The 19,185-nt window shown below is 38.1% G+C and overlaps 1 protein-coding gene across 1 annotated transcript in view; it reads left to right on the top strand.

The window, feature by feature from the left end:
- The first annotated feature begins 1,238 nt into the window (after nucleotides 1–1,238).
- LOC124881596 (protein eva-1 homolog A) overlaps nucleotides 1,239–19,185 on the top strand; it is a 97,540-nt gene continuing 79,593 nt past the window's right edge. Inside the window, exon 1 of the mRNA XM_047387225.1 lies at nucleotides 1,239–1,485. Within this exon, the coding sequence (XP_047243181.1) occupies nucleotides 1,302–1,485 (184 nt within the window). The 5' untranslated portion in view covers nucleotides 1,239–1,301. The remainder of the gene's footprint in view (nucleotides 1,486–19,185) is intronic.

Below are 19,185 nucleotides of genomic sequence, written 5' to 3'. Positions count from 1 at the left end.
TTCTTTCTTTCTTTCTTTCTTTCTAATAAATATATGAAATGTGTGGGAACCACCTTTTACTGCAGTTATAGCTGCAGTTCTCTGGGGATATGTCTTTTAGGACATTCTTTTTTGCAAACTTGCACAAAGTCAGACTTGAATGCGAACACCAATATTTAAGTCTTCCCAGAAACTTATGTTAAGTGCGTGAATATGCTTTGAGCTCTGACTGAATGGGTGAGGTTATTGCCTAGCTTGAATGTGGATCTCCACCCAGCCCCAAGTTTTTTTGCAGTCTCTTAACATTTTTTTTTTTTTTTTCAGGATTGCCCTATATTTAACTCCATCCATCTGCCCATCAAGTCTGACAGATTCCCTGACCCTGCTGAGGAGAAGTATCCTTTCAATATGTTACTGCCGCCACTCACAACTATATGGATGATTCGCTCAAGGCTGGTTTTCAAGAACAATTATGGTTTCATCTGACCAGAACACATTCTTCTTCACGTTTATTGCAACTTATAGTTGTCCTGTTGACAGATTGTCCCACCTGAATTGTGGGTCTCTGCAGCTCATCCAAAATTACTATGGTTCTTTTAGATGCAGGGTTGAATAATGCTCCTCTTGCCCACTCTGTTAATTTAGGTGGATGGCCATATTTTGGCCAATTTCTGGCAATTGTGTGAACAGTCCCCTGTGAGATGTTTGAACCTTGGGGTATTGTTTTTATAACCTAACCCTGCTTTAAACTTCTCCACAACCTTATCCTTGACCATTCTAGTTCACTAATGTTCTCTAACAAGTCTTCACTGAACAGCAGTATTAGAGTCTGTTGACTATTTACGTGAATAAATATAAATGTCTTACTTGTTCATTTGAATAAAATGTTAAAATCCATATATTCACAATTATTCAGAACTTGATATAGGCTAGCACATAAATTACAAATAAAATTAACTGGCGTTATTGTAACTTGACAAAAAGTGAAAAAGTTTAAGAGATGTGAAAACTTTTGTCTCTATATATATATATATATATTAAGATTGCGCCATTTTGTATATTTTTTTTATAAAGTTTACTTTAAAATTTTTTTTATATAGATTGTAACTCTGAAACAGAAGTTTGTCCATGTAATGTGCTGGCCTGGGATCTTTCAGACTAAGCAGGGTGGCGCAGTTCCAGCAGGTGGAATGCCTCCTCCTTCAAAGCGCAGTTGGAAATAACACACATACGAAACCAAACCCAACCCTCGACGAATAAAGAAGCACTGCGGTGGAGGGAGGATGAGGGAAGCCTAGAAACATGGAATCGCACATCTCTTAATGCTGGAGCTCTCTGTCGCTGGATATTTTTTTGTCAATGATTTGGGGGAAATTACAAACTTCGAGGGTTCAATGATGTTATTCTCAGACTGGACTATCTCAGCCGTCAATTTTGCGCTTCTGTTAGGAATATCGTGTCAGACCGTCATCTGCGATCTCACCAAGGGCTCTCCGGACTTTGCAGGTGGGAAATTCAATTAAAAGTTTCAAATATATATATATATATATATATAAAATACGCAAATATATATATATGCGTATTTTCTTGTTGGTTCACTGTATTTTAAACGTATCACCTACAACTATGCAGCACGTACTTCAAAACATCTTTGGGCTGTAATTTCAGTCCTGCATGGCATCAAGTTTTTTTTTTTCCCAGCACGACCCGTGCCTCTGGCGTGCTGCAACATGCGCACTCAAATGTTTGTCTCGTAAACCCACTGAGATATACAACTCAAACACGCGGAAAGGGAAAAGAAAATACCAACTAGAGGTGAACTTTTAGCCTGCTTTAAGACGCACTTTCTGGGGAACGATCCACATGATCCATCACTTCAAAACAACTAGTTATATAGGGATTGCAAGGTACCATGTTATACCCGCAGTATTTTATTGATGATGAGGCTTGGATGATTTGAATAATACGCTTAATATGTTTTTAGTTAAGGTTTGTTGCATGCTGATGGGGGAAAAAAGCACATTGCTTCATCTTTGCTGGCACTGCTTTGAAAGCTAATACATTGCAGTGCCTCGAACCTACCTGTTACATTAGGTTAGGTAACAGGTTTTTTCGTCTGCTACAAAAGCCTGTATATTACTAAACTACAGTGCGGTGAAAATAATGTCTGCCCCCTTACAGATTTCTTGTTTTTGCTTTTTTGTCAGACTTACATGTTTCAGATCATCAAACTGTCAGAAAAAGATGACCTCAGTAAATACCAAGTGCAGTTTCTAAATGATTATTTCATGTATTGAGGGAAAAAGCTTTCTTAGCCAACTTATGTATTGTTAGTACTATGTGAAAAAAGTAACTGACCCCTAGCTCTTAAGCGGTCGGGCTCCTTAGGCAGCAAGGACTTCGATTAAGTGTTTGCGATAACAGGCAATAAGTCCATGAATTATGGCCCCTTCTATAGTACACAGTGGAAGGTTTTTTACCATGGACAGTATTTTTAATATCATACCACAACATCTTCACTTTGACTAGGCCATTCAAAACCATAATTTCTTTAACCATTAAAGATACTTTAATCTGTACAGTCACTTTACAGAGTTGTAAGTTTGAGCAAAAGACGGCACATCTGCTTTAGGATTTTCTGGTAACTCATGGTTCCATCAATTACAGTAAATCACCCAGTCCTGATGCAGGGAAGCAAGCCCAGACCATCACACTACCACCACCAAATTCTACTCTTGCGTCATCAGTCCAAAACATATTTCCCTAAAAGTCTTGGGGATCATCAAGATGTCATTTACTTTTGCCAATTACTTTTTCACATATGACCAGGAGGATCTGGACAGATTTTTTTTTCCCTTAATAAATGAAATTATCATTTGAAAACTGCATTTTCAATTTACTGATAACATAATCTGTTAGATCATCTGAAACATTAAATGTGACAAAAAAGTGCAAACAACATAAATCTGTATGTGGTTAAACATTTTTTCACAGTTGCTCTTTGTTGCATAATAGCCTGGGGAACCCATAGTAAATCAGAAGGCTTTTATTAACGGTGCTATAAAACAGGAAGGAGGATTGTCTCAGTGTTAATTGGCCTCTAATGGGTGTAATGGTTGGAAAAACCATAGTGACACTACAGTGAGAGTTGCTAATCAACAGGTGTGTGAAACATACTCCCCTATGTATGGTTGCTGATGTTGTCTAAAGAGCTGCTAAAGATCATGGTCTAGGGATGGCTGTTAAAGCTGTAATTACTACACATGTGTTAGTAGGTGTTGTTTATATCACAAGTAGTACTGCTGAGTAAATTATAGGGTGGTTAATTCAGCAAGAGACAAAAAAGATTTTAGATGTTGGCTGACTGGTCCAAGCTAACACATGATGATGCAAGTGTTCGGTTTTGTAGTAATGCGCTGATGATCTTTCGAAAATATTTTGCTCCAGTAAAAATAAATATACATTTCAAATGCCTCAGATTAACTGGAGCCAATTATAATATATAGATGCTATTTTGTTTCCCATGTGCTAGATGATTGTACAGAGATGCTGCTCAAGCATCTAAAATGAATGAAACGAGGAAGGAACTGCTCAAGAATTCCTCGGGGTAAAAGATGTACCCTGTCCTTACATTGTTGACCAGGTGAAGTCTCCTAGGAAACAACAAGAAGCTGTTAGATTGACAGGTGGCTGATATGAAGTGGTTTCTATAACCCTCTTGAAACAGCATTCCATCGCTCATGACGTTTCACAAAGTTGAAGCATACAAAGCAAGGAAGTTTTGACCACTGCTCAATCTCTAGAATGCCCACTGTTATGGACCTTTTATTTTTGCCACCCCACAAAACACTTGAAAGCACGACCCCTTCTCATTGTTTTTACTAAAAGGACCAAGATGGGTTAAAGTCGATCCACCACTGCTTTATCCCTCAGTGCACATTAGAAAGGTTGCAGCAAAGTGCTGTGAGACAGAACATACCACTGGACGTCTGCCAAGAGTTGTTTGTACCTTATTAGTAACCTCTGAAAACAGAATAGAAGTGATCGGGCATCACAAGCAACTGTTGCAGTTAACCCTTTAGAATGGGACATGTCTAACTCATTTTCTGTGTATCACTCTATATCCACCTAAAAAAGTTCTACTCCATGAATCCTTTGGTTCTGCAATGCCAGCTTCATTTTGCGAAAGCCTCCTCATTCATCACCAGTTGGCCTGACGGGTGATGAGTGAACTTATCTGATCTATCGTGAGGACAGGACAGAAACATTGTTTGTCCTGGCATGCCTACCAAACAACTGGTTGGGATACAGACACCATCTAATAGTTGTAATGAAGACTCACACAGAGATGTGATTCTTTGTTGCAATAACCTAACTGTGCACTTTAGAGACTTTTAAACATTTTTTTTTATTGATATTACCATCATCCCGGGGAGTCTCTGGTAGGGTGACAGGACAGACATCTTGTCCAGCTTTTTTGTCACATTTATTCATAAGTCATAAGTAACCTCTGAACCAGGTTTTCATTATATAACATATTGTTTGGAGTTGTCTGTGCATTTGCATTTCATATCAATGCTGTAATGGCACTTTGATACATCCTCAGCATCTTTTAGCTTGCTGCTTATAACTACAGTTTGTTGGTGGGTAATTTACCCCTGCTTCTGCCCCCATCATCTTCGTCTATTACAGTATGCAGCTGCCTGCAGAGATAATTAGAGGTGCAAAGTGGGCTGTGCAACACTTAAGAGCCTTTAGGTTTACAGTGGCATCAATTAATAATTCATACTTCACCTTACATGTTGTTGATGCTTTGGTGATTACATTTCTAGACTATAACTATTGTATGTCGAGTACTACACTTCTAATGTCGCCTCATTACCGAGCAACGAACAACCACCTTCTTGCTGACAGAAATGTTTTAAATATCTTTTTGTATGAGAATCACATGATATATTTTTGCTTCTGGATGCCAATGTGAGGTGAAACAGAGCAGATTAACAACAAGTATAGTGAAGGTACTGTAAGTGAAAGAGATCAAATGGCCTGTTGAGAATTGTCTAAACAATTACAGGAACATACTTTCAGTATGTTTTTTTTAGGCTGAGTGAGTCTAAGTGCAAGCAAACAAAATGACACATGTGTTGAAAACATTGCATTGTTGTTCAGTCTCATCAGACAAACCACGGTGTCGCCAAAGGGTTACAGTGAGGCAACTTTCGTTCTTTTTTCTCTGTCATAAAACCCCACGGACAAACCCCTCCCTAATCCCAGTCAATAGAATGAGAGGCTGTCGAGGGGCCATGGGGTCAACTGAGGTCAACCCATAGTAACTGTGAGAGTGTGTGTGGTTAGGGGGGAGTTATCATCCATCTTGCTTTTTGTTCCCTGCTGTCGGCCATCCTCACGTGTTTTTTTTCCCAGATTCAAAGGGTTAAGGTAAAGTCAAGACAACACTAGTCATGATTTTGTTTCAATTTGAATAAGTCAGGATAATGAGACTCTAGTTTACAGTTACAGTGGTTCTGATTTCATCTTTTTAATGACATCTTTTTGGTCACTTCCTTTTAAGAAGTTTTATTTAAGATTTAAGATGTTTTTCTATGTCTCCTTTATATTAATCCATTATCAGGCTTGATCAAGAGGTGCTTGGGCTTAATTGAACCAGGCCACAGAAGAGATAGTAGAATACCTTCTCTTTATTTTGAGGGAGCATCCTTGTTGTGCAAAAGCATGTGTTGCACCAGAATTAGAAAAAACGGCACACTACAAACAAAAAAATTGATTAAAATTAAGAGCAAAATTGTCTAATATGCAGATTTGTTTTTGGAATCTAAGACCCACTTGAATACATCTGCCTTACGTGTTTTCCGTTCAATTCCCTACTGGCCTCTATCTGTCACTGGAAGTTGACGTTGTGCCAGGATGATAAGCAGCTGATCCCTCTATGTTAAGAGAAAACCATCAAGCTAGAGAAAAGTCACATGCAGTAAAGTACAATGTAGTGGAAAAATGCCACATGAAGATACGAAGGCTTAATTTACAGCAATTACTTGCTCATAACGATGCTCAGTCTAGGTTATTGTTTTTTCTAAAACATTTTATATTTTTACTTTACGCTACCACTGAACATGCTTTCCTTTGACTTATTTCCAAAGATGATCTGATTGCTCTTGTGCTGAAAGACTTTAAGAAAGACAAAAAGTGAAAACCATGTTGCAAAAGGTGTGTACAGAGTAGCAATAATGCAGGTAAGAGAAAAGAAAAGAAAGATTGGAAATTAATTAAAACATCTTATCATCTATTGTATTGAGAGACATCCAAAATTTTGTACTTACAAAAAAGGACACGTTTCTTTTTTTGATTGTTTTAAGAAGAAAAATGTTTATAGTTATTACATCATTCCACTATTTAGCACTTAATTACTTAAATGCTTAAAGTGATATATTCTACTGATTACATGACAAACATTCAACTGCGACCCGCGACGCACTATGGAAGAAACCGTAAAAAATTACTTGATGGACGTTGTTGCCCTGCAGTCAGTTATTAATAATAATTAGTGTTTTAGGCTTTTGACGCTGCATGTAACTGTGGCTGAGCATAATGATAGATCAGCCAAATGTTTTCTCATGCCAAGTTATATAAAGGTGAAGCCAAGACACACAAAAAACCAAGAATTCCACCTCTGTTACTCCACAGGTTTAGGCTTTTCCAAACCCCTTCTTTTAAATGGCCCGCCAACATACAAACCCCTCCACCTAAGGCTTTGCACCACTTATTCCCCTCAAATCTTTATCTGCTTTACTTTTTTGGTAGCCGTGGATAGGGGTAGCACATCCAACCCCATGCTCTGCTCTTCGGGCACCCTCCACCCTTCACACACTCATTATCGCCCCTACATCGTCTTCCAGCCAGCACCGCCCCTCCTTCTCCTCTTCCCTGCTGCCTCTACTCCTCGCTGGGGCTTGCCTGATCACTGTTTCTGTGTTTGCGTGAGTGCCAGGTGAGCTCTGTCTAAACAAATCCTGCCTCCCACTTGTTTTGTCTACCATGTTGCAGGCAGGCGGCTGGGCGGACAGCGAGGGCCTGGCGTGAGGCTGCTTTTCTTTAAGAATTGAATAGGAGCTTTAAAGAGCAGGTTCTTTGAACAGTGTTTTCAAAGAGGTGAATGGAGGAATGAGCTAACAAGGGAGAAGTTTTGCTTAAAATAAGATCCATTTTAAATTTCATCTTTTTAGTCCACCCAAGAACTCATGGCAGATTTCGAAAGGAAATAGGTGGATTACTGTACATGTATCTTTGTCAAATAACTTAGTATGAAGTTATAGTTTAAAAAATAATTTACAAATTCAAAATAGAATGAAAGTTTTAAGGTGGCCTAGCCAAAGTCTGAATTTAAATCTGATTAAGATGTATGTAATGACCTTAAGCAGGCCGGTCATGCTCAAAACCCTCCAAAGTCACTGGAAGCAAGTCTGCAAAAAGCAGCACGGAAAACATTTCCAGTAGCCATATAAAAGACCCATTATCAGGTACTACAAACACTTGATGGCGGTTGCTACCACCAATGGTGGAAGAATCACTTGTTTGGTTTAGGGAGCAACTACTTTTTCCTATAGGGGAATAGGTTTCTTGTAATAAATTAAAATCATGTGAAAAGAGCATTTTGTATTTACTCAGGTTGTCTTTGTCTGATATTAAAATTACCTTGATTCTCCAAAGCATTTTAGTGTGCCAAAGAAATCTGTAAGGGGCAAAAACCTTTCAGAGCCTTGTGCATTTTTTAATTTTTTTATTTATGTAGCTGTGGAATGAATAACAATAGATTACTGTGAATCAACACAAAGGTGAAGCCTTTATTCTAGTTTATTCTATTAGGCAATAACCAACTAAAACTGGCAATATTTGTCTGCCATGGTCTTGAGTAATTAACATTTAAAATATTGAAGTTTATCCTAACATTTTATGACAAAAAGATGTTTGAAAACATAGGGTACTACACATAATTTAAATGCAGAAAGCTCAGGGACGTAATAGACAACTTCTGTCTCTATCAGGCGCAGGCTTTGGGGTGTGTATGTGTTATTTCAAGAGGAAGTGTGGCCTGGCACAACATAACAGTGATGAAAGATTTGTAAGTTTCTCCCTCAGGATACAATAAGCATATATATACAAACACACGCATAAAGCAGAGCTTGACATCATGAAGGGAGAACAACAAAGTGGTGTTACTGACGAGAGATGAGTGTTTACAACAGGAAGCTGCACTCATTCCAGGTTTGGCATGAGGAAATTAACTTATACCACCATCATGCAGCAATGAACAGAGATGAGTGGAAACAGCTGCAAAGTGATTTATGTTAGGATGTGTGGAAAGTCTGAATGACTCCTTTTTCTTCTTTAATTTTCCCATTTATTAAATCGACTTTTGGAACAGTCAGACCAATTATTTATTCCTCCTTTGAGGCGGACGAAGACCATAACACTGCATTAAAAATAAGCCAGAACATGGATGATCTTCGCAGGGTCTTAGAGTTCTGCTGGACCTCATCGAGAACACAGTGCGCTCCCCTATGCATGTGATGGACTGTAAAAGTCCCCTGACTTTTTAAGCTTGTACAAAAAAAGTGGTGAGATTATGGGGGTTAATTAGTGGCAACATATGTGGCCCCTGGAGGCTTTGAGGAGGGTCCTCATACAAGCAGCTGTAGCTTATCTATAATGTGTGGCCTGCAGGCACCTGGGTGACTTGGTCATCCTGGAATATTAAACTAACCACAACCAGACTTTATTACAAGTGAGTTATATTCATGATTTTTGGACTGCAACTGCTATGTGAAAAGTCCTACTGCTTTGGCTGTTCCAAAAAGGATTTTACCCAGTGGCTGAAAAAAAACTCCATTCTCCCATAGAGATGGGCATGCACTGCACTCCCAGTTCATTAGGCTCCCAGTTAGGAGGAAAATGCACATATCGAAATTGCTCCTATTGACTGGATCCTGGGGGAAGGAAGGTAGAGGGAGATTTTCAGGCAGCAGTTCAAATGCAAACTGTGTTTTTCAATCTGTCAAAGTAAAGTCCTGAAGTAACATTTAGCCATGTTGAGGGAGAAAGGGGAGGATAAAGCATAATTAGCAGCTCATAAGGTTTATAACATTTTTATACAATAACCACACAAAGTCCTGTGCTAATTTAAAATTGTTGCACATGATGGCCCCATCTGATAAACACAGGATTTGGAATAAAACTCCCCTTTACCAGTATCCTTCAACACCAATGAAGCCAATAAAAATACTATTAATGTTCCTCTTCCACTGTGTGGTTGCAACTGATCGTGGGGTTGCAGAAATCAATTTTTTTAGGGAAATTAAAAAGCAAATAATGTGAAAACGTCCCTACACAAAGTAAAACCTGTGGTATTTGCATTTTGTTAGGATAGCCAACAATGCAGCAGGGAGAAAAACCTGTGTCAAGTTTTAAAAGCCCATTGCCATCCCACTGAGATTTGGTTTTCCAAATTTGCTGCAATTCTTCAGCCTCCTATGGTGGTTATTCTAAATCATGGACCAACACTAACATGCTTAGGATATTTTTCTAACTTTTTTTTTGTGGCACTAGTAGCCTTTATTATTTGTTATTTTTCAAACGTAGGCAGACAGTGAGTGGGGTGGAGAGAGGGGAAGACATGCAGCACAGGTCTCCAGGGCTGGGACTCAAACCCGGGATAGCTGCCCCTCTGTAAATGGGTCCCACGCACTGCGCCCTAAGGTTATTTTTTTGAAAATAATTGGAAAGCTGATAGGATAATATTACAGTAAAGTTGTGGTTTGTATGTCCAAAGTGGGCTGAAAAAGTTCTCAAAACTTATTTTTGAGTGCAAATAGTTTGAGTTATTATAATATTATTTTTTTCTGGTCTAACACATGTTAAGGTTTAAAGGATTTAGAGTTGATCACACTAATTCCCCTCTGTTATATCTTGGTCCTACCCCAAGAACAATCATGCATGAACCTGTTGCTGTTATGCAAAGTTTTTATATTTCTCTCTTACTATGTATACTTTGGGGACATTTAAAGGCGTATTTAATGTTTACTGGAATAGATGCAAAATAATGTTTATTCCAAAGTTGATCTTAAAATTTTTTTTGTGAAGTCAAAATAAGCTTAATACAAATTATTTTATATAGCTTCATTTGTAACAAAAAATAGCTAGTTCTGTGTGTGCTTTAGTTGAATTGAGGTTAGATTTAAACTCTATGACAGACAGTGTACTTTTTCATCATGAATGCAGATTAGTTGATTACAGAAATTATTCAAAGGGTAATGAAGTTAAAAGTTATGAAATTGTGAATTTACCAACTAAAGTTACAGTTATACATAAAAGTAGTGGGAAAACATTTATATGAATATTTATGTGTTCCATTTAATTGTAGAAATGCATTTCATCACTTAGATTTCACTTTTGCTACCATCAGTTTTAGATTCGTTATATTTGTGCATTTGTCCAACAACTTTTTGCTACAAATCTGACAGTTGACAATGTCCAATTTTCTGAAGTTTATTTGATTAAGTTTGAAAAGCTTTAGCAACTGTAGAAAGTAAAGTGTTACAAACAAAGCTGCACAAAAGGTTAAAAGCAACTTGAAATGAGTGATTTAACTACTACATTCAGGTTGGTTTGCTCCACTTTTTTCTCTTATGCAGGCAAAAAAGGTGTGGTAATTTAAAAGTATTCATTTAATCAAATGTTTAGTTGGTTCTAACCTGCTTGGTTTGATTCACCAGAACTCTTGTTCAGTTTGGTTCATCTTGAGTTGTTTGAGAGATATCCGCTAAACTCAGGTGTTTTTTTTTTTTTTTTTTTTTTGTGAAGGACCATATTAATAAGGGTATTGTGGAAATATGATAAAGAAGGAGGTCACAAGCAAAACAAAATAGAAGGATCTAGATGATTAAATGGCAAATGGCCTGTTCTTGTATGGCACTTTATCTAGTCAAAGGACCCCAAGGAGTTACACTACAGTCATCAAAATCAATCTCCAAGATAGAAAGAAGCATTAAGTGATTCCTGTAGGGATTTCTCAGGACTAGGATTTATTTAGAATCATTATCAGAAAAATGAGTAGTCAATTAATTTCAGAATTAAATTATAAAAACTAATAATTAATAAAAAGGAATTTCAGAATTAAATGATACACTAATTCTACTCCACAGATATTGGTTAAAAGGAAGTGCTATGAAGTGGGAATGAATGTCCAAAATAGTATCAAAACAATTTATCATCTAACATTTCTAATGAGTGTATCAGTCTCTTACGATCTAATATTTATTACAGTCTATAGTTGAGTCTGAGAAGAGAAACTCAAAAGGACAGAAGGAATTCAAATTCTTGGGACCACCTTGACTTGCCAGCTTTTAGCACCAGAACCAACACGACAGAATTGAAAAGAGGGCCTTACATGGTGAAATCGGACTCAAGTCGATTCCCAAAGTCACTGCTCATGCTGTTCTCACTCTTCCCACTATTGAATTGGCTGACAGGGAAATATCCAGAGAAAGCTGTTGTTTAAGATCACTCTGTCTGTTCCAGCTCAGCTTTTTTTAATGTTTTGGTAGTTCCCATCTTTGGATCACATCTAAAGAAAAATACAGGTCCTTCTCAAAATATTAGCATATTGTGATAAAGTTAATTATTTTCCATAATGTAATGATGACAATTTTACATTCATATATTTTAGATTCATTGCACACTAACTGAAATATTTCAGGTCTTTTATTGTCTTAATACGGATGATTTTGGCATACAGCTCATGAAAACCCAAAATTCCTATCTCACAAAATTAGCATATTTCATTCGACCAATAAAAGAAAAGTGTTTTTAATACAAAAAACGTCAACCTTCAAATAATCATGTACAGTTATGCACTCGATACTTGGTCGGGAATCCTTTGGCAGAAATGACTGCTTCAATGCGGCGTGGCATGGAGGCAATCAGCCTGTGGCACTGCTGAGGTCTTATGAAGGCCCAGGATGCTTCGATAGCGGCCTTTAGCTCATCCAGAGTGTTGGGTCTTGAGTCTCTCAACGTTCTCTTCACAATATCCCACAGATTCTCTATGGGGTTCAGGTCAGGAGAGTTGGCAGGCCAATTGAGCACAGTGATACCATGGTCAGTAAACCATTTACCAGTGGTTTTGGCACTGTGAGCAGGTGCCAGGTCGTGCTGAAAAATGAAATCTTCATCTCCATAAAGCTTTTCAGCAGATGGAAGCATGAAGTGCTCCAAAATCTCCTGATAGCTAGCTGTATTGACCCTGCCCTTGATAAAACACAGTGGACCAACACCAGCAGCTGACACGGCACCCCGGACCATCATTGACTGTGGGTACTTGACACTGGACTTCTGGCATTTTGGCTTTTCCTTCTCCCCAGTCTTCCTCCAGACTCTGGCACCTTGATTTCTGAATGACATGCAGAATTTGCTTTCATCCGAAAAAAGTACTTTGGACCACTGATCAACAGTCCAGTGCTGCTTCTCTGTAGCCCAGGTCTGGGGAATGCGGCACCTGTAGCCCATTTCCTCCACACGCCTGTGCACGGTGGCTCTGGATGTTTCTACTCCACACTCAGTCCACTGCTTCCGCAGGTCCCCCAAGGTCTGGAATTGGCCCTACTCCACAATCTTCCTCAGGGTCTGGTCACCTCTTCTCGTTGTGCACCGTTTTCTGCCACACTTTTTCCTTCCCACAGACTTCCCACTGAGGTGCCTTGATACAGCACTCTGGGAACAGCCTATTTGTTCAGAAATGTCTTTCTGTGTCTTACCCTCTTGCTTGAGGGTGTCAATAGTGGCCTTCTGGACAGCAGTCAGGTCGGCAGTCTTACCCATGATTGGGGTTTTGAGTGATGAACCAGGCTGGGAGTTTTAAAGGCCCCAGGAATCTTTTGCAGGTGTTTAGAGTTAACTCGTTGATTCAGATGATTAGGTTCATAGCTCGTTTAGAGACCCTTTTAATGATATGCTAATTTTGTGAGATAGGTATTTTGGGTTTTCATGAACTGTATGCCAAAATCATCTGTATTAAGACAATAAAAGACCTGAAATATTTCAGTTAGTGTGCAATGAATCTAAAATATATGAATGTTAAATTTTCATCATGACATTATGAAAAATAATGAACTTTATCACAATATACTAATATTTTGAGAAGGACCAGTACAAATTGAAAGTGAGCACAAGGAGTGTACGGTGCGAAAAAAAACCAAAATCTTGCAGGATTTAACTTAAAAATATATCAGTGTACTGTAGTGTATAACACTTAGACAGACACAGTAAACAGAATCTAATCCAAAAGGATGATAAGACCAGTTTCTGACCAGCTCGGGCAAGGCTTTGGGATGGAATCTGGTTCCTTCTAAATCTGAAATCAGCTCTCTTTGCTCTGTGGAAAGTAAAGCATTGCAAACAAAGCTGCATGAAAAGTGAAAAGCAACCTGAAATTAGTGATTTAACTAATTTGCACTCTGAAGTAAGGGATGTCACAAGGAATTTGTCAACAAATCAGAAGCATACGTGGGGGAATTTGAAAGATATGCCATTTTAGTAAGCACAGGAAAAATAGATTTTAAGTGGGTTTTTTAAAACACCCTCAATAGTCTGAGAAAGACCAAAAATAGCAAAAATCTTATAATGGACAATTTTGTTTGTACATTATTATTTTTCTAAAAAATGCAATCATTCCTTTGAAAAACAAGTAATTCAAGATTTAACACTAATTATGGATTATTTCGGACTTTCTAAGTTAGCAAAATTAGACGTACAACTTAAATAAAACCTCTCTGTTCAGTCCTATTTATGAGGAACGGAAAATAAGGTCATAGCTGTACTCATATTTTGAAGTTAAAATATATATATTAATTTTATAGATGTAAGGCTCAGCCAGGACATTCGAAGGGACCTGGAGAGAAGCTGTTTTCTTGTAGCTCTCTAAATTTCTGTAGCCCATCTTATCTTATTGTTTTCATGACTCATGAGTCACAGGTTATATAACTTTTAGATTTCCCATCGCCTAAATCAAGAAAACCACTGTTTAGCACCACAATAATGCTGAGAGTGTCCTGAAAGCTCGGCCTTAATGTGATAATCACTATTTTTGCACAGACTGCTTTCAATACAAAAAACTACCTAAACTGTCCAGCCAGGTGTTTAGTTGGATGGATTCGTTTTAGTAATGACTGTTATTGCGGAGAGTGGAGATGGTGTCTGATTCTTCAACCACTTACCTACAAAAATGTATATGTACATCACAGGTGTACGTTTGCACTTGCCCTCTTCTGTATGAAGTGGAGGGATTTAGACGCTCCAAAGAAAACACTGGGAAACATGTGAGGAATATTCTTGAGTAGAGATTGCAGCTGCGCTGAGAAACTATCTTCACATCTTGACTGCTTCTGTTTGGTCAACAATTGAAAGATTAGCAAAGAATGCTCTCTCATTTTTCATGTTTTCAGCAGGCATTATTTGCCTTCATCCTGTGAGCACAAAGTTGAAATAGGTAAACTAAGAACTCTGCAGCTGCAATCACAAAATGTTGTAGTTATCAGTTTAAGGCTAGATGTCAGATGTAATTAAACAGAAATAAGACGTTCAGACAGCTTGGTGTGTGTGTACAGAACCAGTGATTAGCTTAGGTTCAACTCACCTATAGTTAAGGAATGAAACTCATTTCAGATTCAATGACAAGCGTATAAGCACATGCAAAAACCCGTGCACATACCTATTTTTGCTGCTTTCAGAATGTCAGCCATGCTTTGATGCCCCTCCTCCCCTTTTCTGTTTCTCACTATGCTTCCTGGGAGCTGATTTATGTTTGGGTTTAGACGTCATTCTGCCCGCTTTCATCTAACATTAACTTTTTTCTTATTGCTCATGTCTTTCCACCATGTTTATCTTAACCATTTTAATAAAGTAAAGGGAAACAAAGCAGTTCTAGTTTGATTAAACTCCTTGAGGCAACTGAGATAGATGGGGAAGTTGAAGGGCCAGTCTGAACAAGGAGGCATTGTGTTATCCCCCCGACTGTGTTGGACTGACTGTATGCATTACAGCACACTTCAGCAACCTTCTTCCCAAAGCACAACTAATCTGTAGCAAACGGGCCCATCTGGACAGCTCAAGTAAGAGAGGAAAAAGCTAATAAGAAAGGCAGACAGATTTGCTTCTTGTTTTACCATGTTCAAGCCAATTTCTTATAATATTTAGTTTACGGCCAGAAAACCAATAAATCTTTAAATTATTAAAGAAATCACAATCAGTTATCCATTTTTAGAGTTTATGAGTAATTTTAAAATTTAACATTTTTCAGACACAAAAAATAACCTGTTGAAGCACACCTCACTAAAAAAGAATAACCAATAGGCCTGCCATATATGTGGGTAGCATATTACACACACTTCAGTTGCCAGTGGTTGTAACCAGTAAACAGGCTGTTTTCTTGAAAAAAAGAGACATCTCTAAGGGGAATATGTTTAATGTATGTGTGACCGCTTATTGGCAACAAAGAAAATTATGGAATAAGCACTCTTACTTTCCTTAAAGAACTTGATATGCAGAAAAGGTGAATGAGATTCATGAAAGTAAATATGTTGGTATAGATTGTGGATTATTTCTGACCCATTTAGCAAAGCATTTCTCAGTTCAAAAGAGTTTTTGCCCAAAGATTATGAAACATCCCAAAATTCTACATAATAAACTCTTCAAGAGAAGAAAGACACAACACAGCCGATGCCATGGCAACGGCAGATAGTTCTAGTGGAATCAGCAGCCAGACCATGGAAGCAAACACAGGTGTTGGAAGATTTATATGTCTGTAATTAACAACTTGTTTTTTCTCAGGATCTGAAATAATTGACCAACAGATTATATGGTGATATTTTGGTTTTCTGTCCAACCACCACACATATGTAGTATTAGCCTGAGGGGACTGTTTTAGGTGGAAATGACTTGTTGTGAGAAAGCTAACTTCAGATGGACTAATAGAGTTCCGAGGACAGACACTCTACTTGGATTAACATTTAAAAGCTACAAACAGATAAAGTAAAGTAAAACATCACAAGAAAAACAGAATGATTAAATGCATAAGACTGAGGCTTTTAGCTGTTTCCATTCACTGTTGCTATGTTTTATACAACCACTGGACAGATCACTAAGATAAAGTACTGTGTGTGCATTAATGTAACAGTGCTTTTCTGACCTGGATTAGAAATTACAGTGTCTCCTTGAATGCTACTAGACTTTTATTGTTTGTTTAATTTGTTTTATGTGGTCGTTTACCACCGTAGACAGGTACACTTGTAAGGATATGACATTTTTGGACTTTTCTTGTGGCTTTGTGTTAACTTTTGTTTAGTTGTTTCCATTTTGGATTGGGCTTCATGTTTAGTTCCTTTTCTTCCCTCTATCATTTCCTAGTATGTATTGTATTGTATTCCTCTAACTCTTAGTTTCTTTTGTGGTTGCTTTCTTATTAATTTTTGTGGTATTATTATTATTATTATTATTTCACCCTTGGATTCTTATTTAGTATCTCCGTGTTTAGTTATGGATTGGTATTTGTTTCACCTGTTCCTTCTGCTTCCCTGCCTCCTTGTCGCACCTGTTCTCAGTTCCCTTGATTCCCTTCCTTTGTCTTTCTCCAGTATATTAGTTGGTTTGGTGTCTCTGTTCGTCGCTGGTTCCTTGTGTTTGTCACTACCCCTTTCCCTACTATGACTATGCTTTGTTTATGCTTCGCTTGGAGACTTATGCTACGTTTTTGCCATTAGTACCTACAGTGTTTTGTAAGTTTTGGATTTTGACTTTGATTTATACCTGCAGTGTTTTGTTACGTTTTTGCCTTTGGTGAATAAACTATGATGCGGCTACCGAGCTCTTGTCTGCACTTTGGTCCGACCCAAAATCCTCTCTCGACAACACTGGGCTTGCAACAGGTTTCTTTTAAATCTATAGGTAGGGTTCTGGTTTGCTAGGTCTCCAAGCTACTGCTCAACATTTCTTCTGACTCACCTCCCTTGGACAAATCACTATTTAAATCTTCAACTAATGAATCCACATTTGACCTCAAGACTTTATTATCACTGCATTTGTCCTGTGAAGCCATTCTGTTATGCATCAATGCCCAAGGTTGGTTTTCCATACAAAATATCACTCATCGACAACTTTTCTCTGTATGCTTAGCTGTCTTGCGCTTGGTTTTCTGTATATTTATATATAGTAATACAACTTTTGTGAGCTGCAAACTCGAACATAAATGAAAAGAAAATGTTGACTTGTGTAGTTTCTTAAATAAAGGCTTAACAATAGGCGACATAGTCTGTCTCTTTCTATTGACTTGATGATTTGATGAATGCTGTACTAGATGCTGCATAGATTATTAAACAATTTATTGAAGCCTTTCTCTCCTACCAAGACTGTGAAATACTTAGTTTAGGTCTCAATAATTTATGTTTTCTCTTGAATTGAATGCAGTACTCTTGGATATTAACTAATGAAAATAATTTAGTGCAATAACAATGGTTTTGGACTTAGCCAGCCAATTTGTCTATTCAAATTGGGTTTAGGACGAGCTTTAGAATGCATATCAAATAAACAGTTCAAATTTACAATGTTCTTAGCAGCAGCGTGGGCATGAATGTGTCCTGGGTCATTGAAAGATTATGTTTTCATTGGGCTGCCTCCCAAAACCTTAAATTTCAGCACAATTGGCATTTTGGCAGGTTAGATAAAAACATCTTCATTCTTTGGGAGTTAAATCCTTGGTTCAAGTTGGGTCCTGTAATTCCCCATAAAATGCACCTCTGCAGGACTATGATGCTTCATGTATGTGAAGAGAAAGTTTAAGCATTCCTTGGATAGATTGTGAGAAAGAGAGAGATGATCATAAGTGTTTGTAGCCAGTTGTTTAACCTGTCTGCATGTGAACATTTGCTAATTAAGAAAAAGAACAAAACTGAGGCTTTCAGTTGGTAATAATTGTTTTGGCCACAGGTTTGGAAAAAATATACGTTTTGAGTTTATGACAGACTGTAAACACATTATGAAAAAAATCAGAGGGACATGTTTTATCAAATTCTTCTCAACTAAGTAGAATCTACAATATTATATAGGTGAAAACTGCTTACTTGAGTAAAATTAATGTAGTTCTTTTTATTAGCTTTCAGACAAGTAAAATACTGCAGGAGTATTTTTTCCCTTGCATTTATGCAATCAAAATGTATTTAAATGGCCTATATTTGTATAGCGTTTTATCAAGTCTGAGCTTTACACTACAATCAGTCATCCACCTGGGGCAGACTGACAGAAGTGAGGCTGCCATACAGTCGGCGCCACCGAGCCCTCTGAGCACCATCAGCATGCAAGGCGGGTGAAGTGTTATGCCCAAAGACACAACGATGGAGATGGATAGAGCGGGGGTTCAAATAGGTAACCCACCGGTTACAGGACAAACCCCTACCACCATCACCGCCATTGCCCCTCACCTGTAGCTCTAAATGAAATAACATATAGAAGACCCCAGTTACCGACTAAAAGGAAGCTCTCCCTTGAATGCTGTACAATGGGAGAAAGATTAATTGTTTTGTATTTTGCCTTATGTTTGCTGCAGATGTTTCTCAGGTTTATGTTTAATAGAAAGAGATCTCCCTCCGAAATCCCATTGGACATGCTGCCCCCCTGTTTTCATACTTTTTGTTGGCAAAGAACAAGCCCTGAGATGAGCTTGTTACTTCCTCTCAAAAGGCTTAAGCGTTCCATTGCCCTCCCACTTCACTTTTTTCTGAAGGAAATACTTCTCTCATCTTCTCCGCATGTTTGAAATTTGCTTGAGGCAAGTCGCGTTGCTGTTGGAGGGTTCAAGCCTCAGTAGTAATGGAAGGGCGTGGGTAGTATGAGGGCAATATATCACTTAGGTAGGTAAATCTTATTGTGTATAGGATGAGGTCACTTCTATTAAATATAGTTTCTAATCAAGATAATCTGAGCACATGATTAAGTTGTTAGCTCTGTTGCCTTGGAGGAAGAAGGTCCTAAGTTGGATCCAGCCTGGGATCCCTCTGCATAGAGTTTCCATGTTCTACGTGTGGATGCATGTACTCTGTCTGGGTACTAAGACTGCATCCTAACAGTCCAACAATATGCATGCTTGGT

Source organism: Girardinichthys multiradiatus, chromosome 15 (genome assembly GCF_021462225.1).
Source record: "Girardinichthys multiradiatus isolate DD_20200921_A chromosome 15, DD_fGirMul_XY1, whole genome shotgun sequence".
Lineage (NCBI taxonomy): Eukaryota > Metazoa > Chordata > Actinopteri > Cyprinodontiformes > Goodeidae > Girardinichthys > Girardinichthys multiradiatus.
This window is presented reverse-complemented; position numbering and strand designations above follow the sequence as displayed.